Raw genomic sequence first — 6,854 nt, 5'->3', positions numbered from 1 at the left:
TTATAGCAAAAAGTTCCAAAAGTACAAAACATTTTTGAAACTTTTTGCTATAAAGTATAAATATTTTTTTTGATTTTTCTATTTATAAGAGTTTTTCTTGATTCAACTTGTTAAAAAGAAAAAAAAAAAGGTTAAGATTGGATTTTCTTTTTCTAATACCAGATGACAAATACTAGTGACATTAATATGGAATGACCCCGTTCTAGAAAACTAATGAAAACTAACTTTCTACTTATGTTAGAGATATCTCATACATCATAAAATGGTTGGAGCACTCATCGACTTTTATTTTTAATCACCAATTGATCGACCATTTGATTTTAAAAAAATATTATCATATAAATGAATATCGTGATAGGGCTCCTATTGTTTTACAATTGGAGGGGACATTCCTAACGAGATAGTGCTAACGTTAGTATTAAGCTTTCATTCGTTTTTTTTTTTTTTTTTTTAAAGATTAGGTCATTCCGCACTAAAACATCTAAAAAAAAAATAGATTATGTATATATTTTTTAAATGAACAAAACCCTCAATTATAAATTATAAGTTTATAATATGATAATTTTGGTGGGCGAAGTCCATATAGCAAAATCGTGTACGGTAAGAAATGAGAAAGACAGCTGCTTAGCTTTAGCAGTAGTTGTTGCAGTTCGTTATCCTTAAACCACTCGCCGGAAAACGACCATCGGCGTCGGACCTCCGAAACTCTCCGACGGCGGCGGATGGCGACGATAGCAGGGACACCATGGGTGAGGATTAAGGCCTTCCCGATGCTGAATCCTCCAATTCTACATCGCTCAAATTTGTATTTTGGGGAGAGATGCATCCCAAAATTTCGAAGGAGTTTCTCGGTGTCGGCTTCTGTAGATAAGGTCGATGGAGGAGAAGTTCGAGTCCGTTTTGCTCCTTCGCCTACTGGAAATCTTCATGTTGGTGGAGCAAGAACTGCCCTCTTCAATTACTTGTTTGCTAGGTTGGTTTTATTCACTTTTCCGTTTGCTCTTATTCATTGTTAAATTAGGGTTTTCAATGATCACTGCGCACGGATTTGGTTACTGGTAGCTCTACTTTTCAGTGGAAGTTCGATTTTACTCGTCTGTCATGGTTTTGTTTCGTACTTACGAACTCGATGTCTTAGGGCCAATGGTGGAAAGTTTGTTCTGAGAATTGAAGATACTGACTTGGAAAGGTCCACTCGACAATCTGAAGAGGCCGTGTTGAAAGATCTTTCTTGGCTTGGTCTCGATTGGGATGAAGGTGCTTATGTCTTTCAGTTTTAAGTCCCGTGTTCTTTTTGGAGCATTTGCTTCGTCTCAATTCCAATGTCTGGGTTTCATGGTGTTTGTCTTAATGTATTGGCGTCATTCATGTGGCTGAATATCACAATGCTCAAGTCAATATGCTATTTTTAGGGCATTCCTGAATGTGCAGTTATACTCTTGATGGTGTATTCTTTGAAGAAGTATGGATGAAGTTTTTTACTTCATTATTATTATTTTTTAGGATTTTGTTAGTGATGAAACCATATGCAGGCCCAAATGCTGGTGGAGAATATGGTCCTTACCGACAATCAGAAAGAAATGCTCTATACAAACAGTATGCGGAGAAGCTTTTAGAATCTGGTCAAGTATATCGCTGCTTTTGTTCAAATGAGGTAATTAGTACTATCGTATATGATATGTTGTATGCTTTTTCTTTCCTTCTTTTAAAATAATAGTTAATTTCAATTTTAAATCTTGAATTTTTAATGACTTAAGGAATGTTCGGTGTCCTAATGATTTTTACTATCTGGGTTCCTGTCATTCTCTTCAGGAACTAGAAAGAATGAAGGAAGTCGCAAAGCTGAAGCAACTGCCTCCTGTATACATGGGAAAGTGGGCCAGTGCTACTAATGAAGAAGTACGGGAAGAATTGGAAAAGGGTACCCCTTACACGTACCGATTTCGCGTGCCTCAAGAAGGAAGTTTGAAAATCAATGATCTCATACGAGGGGAAGTAAGTTTTCCTCCTGTCTTGCAACATGCAACATCCTGCCTATAGTTTGTCTAGTCCAGACTGCATGTTCTCTGTAACTGGTCCTCTCCCTCTTCCCCCCTCTCATGGGTTGGGGTGGCATCTCTTGTCTTTTGCATATTGAGCTCGTAGCATTTCTTCTGTAGGGTTCTTTTCTTTGGCACACATTGACATAGGACAGAGGATTTGAAGAGCTACATATCAACTTTACAATTAATAATAATTACTCACCTAAACCTCATTAGTCAAACTTATGCTGTATCTTGTTCTTAACTTTGTTTGCTAGTGTTCTGAAGGTTAGTTGGAACTTGGATACACTTGGAGATTTTGTAATTATGAGGAGCAATGGGCAACCTGTCTATAATTTTTGTGTCACTGTTGATGATGCTACCATGGCTATCTCACATGTCATAAGGTAATAACCGCATCTTCCTTAACCATATGGACTTGCTGTTCCATTTGTTATTCTCTGCTTGAATATTTCATTACACTTGTTGAATTTCCTTAATGTTGTAACATGTTAGCTAATTCTCTCAGTATTTGTTATCAGAGCAGAGGAACATTTACCGAACACTCTTAGGCAGGCGCTGATATATAAGGTAATCTTATACCCCCTTTTTCCTTCAGGTATTTTATCTCAGATACTCAGCAAAGGACTTTGTTTTCTCTTGTTAATAAATTCTCCTATTACAGGCTCTTGGTTTCCCAATGCCTTACTTTGCACATGTTTCCTTAATTCTTGCACCTGATCGTAGTAAACTGTCAAAACGACATGGTGCGACTTCAGTTGGTCAGGTAATCCTTTGGTTGCATACATCTTATTCCATGGGCAAAAGCTTGTATATTCTGTGATATATGATGTATTTTAGTATATTATTCCCATATTTTTTTCTTATGGTACTTATTTAATTGGGATATACATTTTTAATTAGAAATTAACATTGATCACTGTTAATTCCTTTACAGTTCAGGGAGATGGGATATCTGCCCGAGGCTATGGTTAACTACTTGGCTCTATTAGGTTGGGGGGATGGTACTGAGAATGAGTTTTTTACTCTCGAACAACTTGGTTGGTGATTCTCTCTATGGTTCTATTGTTGTACCTTTCTTCTCCCTTTCTGATCTTTATTCCTACTATTTCTAGAATTTGTTTCTGAATTACTATTTGGCTATCTACTTGGACTGACAGTGGAAAAGTTTTCGATTAGCCGTGTGAACAAAAGTGGTGCTGTTTTTGATTCTACTAAGTTAAGGTGAGAATGATTTGATTGTTAATTGGTACAATTTTTCTTGCTCTTAGAAGCACGTCCCTGCAGTTCAAAGTTTAACAATGTAACTAGAATTTTGTTTCTTTGTCATAATGCATTTGTAGTTGCTATTATGTTTTCATTTGAATGACGATTGTAATCGATTTCATAACTAATGGAAGCTTCCAATGCCATCTGTGAAAACTAGGTGGATGAATGGTCAGCATTTGAGAGCCCTTCCATCTGAGGAATTGACCAAGCTTATTGGTGAGCGCTGGAAGAGCACGGGTATCCTGACAGAATCAGAGGGACCATTTATTGAGGCAAGAGCCTTTTGTGTAGGAATTACTTTTGATAGGAACCGGAAAACATTATTAGCATAAAAGAATGATCACAAAAAAGAGTAAACAATTTTATTTCACTACGGAAGAAAGGCACTTACAGAAAAGGACTCTAATTGACACAGAAACAGAATAATTTTAGGAACTGAAGGTCTAGGTTTAGGAAAGAGTGAGTATGCCAACTGGAATTTCAACCATGTTCTTTTCGTTTCATAATGTGTGCTATAATCATGAAATCATTGCGTGAGGAGTGATTTAATTATATATATATATATAGGAATCAGTTCAGCTGCTCAAAGATGCAATTGATTTGGTAACTGATGCTGACAAGGCGCTCTCAAACCTTCTGTCCTATCCTCTACACACTACTCTGACAAGGTACGTTGAATTTCAGGCATATTGTCATTAGTATCGTGATATTCTTTTGCAAAATAGCACTACAAAGTCAGTGAATTTATGATGTTAGCTGATCCCCAGAATTTTTAGATATTTAAAGTAATGTTGTCTTTCAGTGTGGCAATCCTTTTATCATATACATTTCTTCAGTCTTATTGATTTTGTCTGATGTAGTCGTGTAGGATAGGGTAGAGTTGGAATTTGAGATATTGTGGGTAGAGAAGATTGTGAAACTGAAATGGAGGGGGAAGCGAAGGAAGAGAAGAAGGAAGGTGGAAGAAAATCATCGGACGATTACCTCAAAACTGAAAATCCAATGATTAACAACTCTATGAACCAGATTATATAGAAACCATATGAAACTTAAAGTTTTGTTTCATATTACAACCTGATGGTCCTTTCTCTATGAAAATAATTTCACAACCCTGCATCTGGTGGTTTGTCAAATACTTGGATGAAAAGTAGTAATTACAATTACAATACCAGATCTGAAGTAAATAATTTATGGAGTTAGGCTTGTTGCTAGATGCCAGCTTGCTCTGACTTGAATCAAGTTTTTGCTATCAGCAGCCATTCCCTCGGTGACAAAGATTTTATACCTTGTACGGGAAGCTTCTCAAACAGTTTTTTTGCTTCAAAAGTCAGATACTACTTTGCCACATACTCAGTCTCTCGTTAAATCTATGGTGCTCAGTTTATTAGAGTAATTTGCTAAAGTAATATCTGTGGAGTTGAGAAAGAAAAATGATATTTTCAATTTCTTTAGATAATGGATTGTTGAAAATTTTCCTAATGCCTGCAGTTCCGAAGCTAAGCCTCTTGTAGAGGATAAGCTTTCTGAATTTTCAGCCAGCCTCATAGCTGCATATGATAGTGGCGAAATCCTTAATGCGCTTGAAGAAGGCCCTTCTGGTTGGCAGAAGTGGGTGAAAAATTTTGGGAAGTCATTGAAACGCAAGGTATGCTTCAATTCATTGGCATTTTATAATTTGAGTTCTCACTTCCTTGTATATCTTCTTCATGTTAATTTCTACTTACTAGGAAAACCATAATCACCTTTCCTAATTTGATCACCAATGGAAGTCTTTGTTTTTTTGCTATGATGTGACGTTTGGCTTGAGAGGAACGGTAAAATTTTTTGCCAGTGAAGAGGTCAGGGGATGATATTTGAGATTCGATTAGATTTAATTCTTCTTTATGGCCGTCTAGTAATAGAGACTGTTTGGGGTGCTGAGTTGAGTTTTGAAATCTAGAGTTAATATGTTCGAGTTAGGAAATCTGTGTTTGGAGTGCAGAATTGTTTAGTTTAGAATTAGAAAACATTGGAGGAGATAGAATAAGAGGGAAAGTTGGAGTTCCTCGATAAATGTGCAAACTTCAATAGTGAATACTATTGAAGTTGATGGAGTCGAGTTATTTAACATCGACTTATGAAGTCTATGAGCCAAACACTTCCAGAGTGTTTTGTAATTATCAGCATAGTATTATTCTTTTAGATTGGGACTTCTTTTCGTAATTGGGTGGGGAGCTGCTTGTTTTTTGGGCTTAATTTTTTTTTGTTTGTTTTTGTATATCCTTTCACCTTCCTCAATGAAAGCTTAATTTCTTATCTAAATAACCTGACCACCAATGGTAGGGAAAATCACTTTTCATGCCACTCCGGTTGTTGCTCACTGGGAAAATCCATGGCCCTGATATGGGAACTAGTGTCGTCTTACTTCATAAAGCGAGATCGTCCGGCGTCGTTGCTCCTCAAGCCGGGTTTGTGCCACTGACTGACAGGTTTGAAATTCTTAGACAAATTGACTGGGATGCAGTGACCAAGGATAGCCCTCTATTAGAGTCATCTGCACCTGCGGCGGCCGTCCCCAACTGAGTTTTTTTTCTTTTTCTTTACAGTTTTGATCGGCTTTTCATTGAAATATGTCATTATAAATTATTCTTCGGTCTGAATAATTTATAACCTTTTGTTATTGTAATTATGAGAAATGATTAACAGATGAGATATACTATCTATTTTGTATGGTAGCATCCAATTTTCGGTTGAGTGTGTACAATGCTGATTCGTGTCTGGAATACCAAGGATGGATTGAGTTTGAAAAGGATATGAATTTATTAGGGGTTTTTGTATGGATAAACCCAAATTAGGGGAGAAAAATGAGACTTGCTGTGCTCATTTCCTTGACCATTTGTTGACGTCAAATTTGGGTGAAATTACCGAAACAAAACCTAGGCACACAATTACTTTCTCGATCTTTGCACTCTCATTCTCTCGTTCTCTCATTCTCTTGTTTCCTCTCCTTCTCTCACATATTACTTCTCTTTTAAATATTGCTCTCCTCTCTCTTGTTCTCTGCTAATCTCGCTCTCTGGTGTTTGGGCGCTCGTTGCTAGCACGCACAAGTTGGTTGTTTGCTGGATTTTGTTTGGTCATTCGTTGAAGAAGAGGATGAAGAAGATAAGGAAAAAAAAAACTCCTGCACGAACCATCGAAGAATAAGAGGAAGAGAAGAAAAAGAGAGAGAGAAAGCGCTCGGAGAAGAAGAGGAAGAAAGAAGGGCAAATGTGTAATTTCACCGATCCATGACGTTCAACAACCAAATTCTTTAAGAAGTGGGCATTTTTTATTTTGGGCCTCTAAAATGAGTCATCTGTGGAGTTATCTCAATTTATTCTCAATGAATATAGTAGAGCAATTGAAAGAGATCAATTATATTTAGATTGACTAGAAAAAAAGGTATTTTTTAAAAAGTCATTTTCATTTGAATACTTTATATAAATAAGCTTTAAATAAAAACCCTCATATATATATATTTAATACAACCACAGCAGGATGGGGGGCAAACTTTAGATTCAC

General features: G+C 36.6%; 1 protein-coding gene across 1 annotated transcript; it reads left to right on the top strand.

The window, feature by feature from the left end:
- The first annotated feature begins 379 nt into the window (after nt 1–379).
- Nucleotides 380–6,099, top strand: ERS (glutamate tRNA synthetase). Its single transcript, XM_039032474.2, has 13 exons — nt 380–973; nt 1,139–1,257; nt 1,533–1,654; nt 1,813–1,995; nt 2,310–2,428; nt 2,564–2,612; nt 2,707–2,808; nt 2,980–3,082; nt 3,203–3,266; nt 3,469–3,583; nt 3,879–3,979; nt 4,800–4,956; nt 5,634–6,099. The coding sequence occupies exons 1-13, from the start codon at nt 723–725 to the stop codon at nt 5,871–5,873; spliced, it is 1,725 nt and encodes a 574-aa protein (XP_038888402.1). The 5' UTR covers nt 380–722; the 3' UTR covers nt 5,874–6,099.
- Nucleotides 6,100–6,854: the final 755 nt, after the last annotated feature.

The sequence above is a fragment of the Benincasa hispida genome, chromosome 5 (genome assembly GCF_027475165.1).
Source record: "Benincasa hispida cultivar pf3 chromosome 5, pf3_genome.v1.1, whole genome shotgun sequence".
Classification (NCBI taxonomy): Eukaryota; Viridiplantae; Streptophyta; class Magnoliopsida; order Cucurbitales; family Cucurbitaceae; genus Benincasa; species Benincasa hispida.
Note: the sequence above shows the minus strand (reverse complement) of the source record. Positions and strands in the feature narration are given on the sequence as shown.

Coding starts and splice junctions, on each gene's coding strand:
- ERS (XM_039032474.2), top strand. CDS start 723: ATGGCGACGATAGCAGGGACACCATGGGTGAGGATTAAGGCCTTCCCG. Junction 2,809..2,979: donor GTGCGACTTCAGTTGGTCAG/GTAATCCTTTGG, acceptor ATTCCTTTACAG/TTCAGGGAGATGGGATATCT. Junction 3,267..3,468: donor TTTGATTCTACTAAGTTAAG/GTGAGAATGATT, acceptor TGTGAAAACTAG/GTGGATGAATGGTCAGCATT.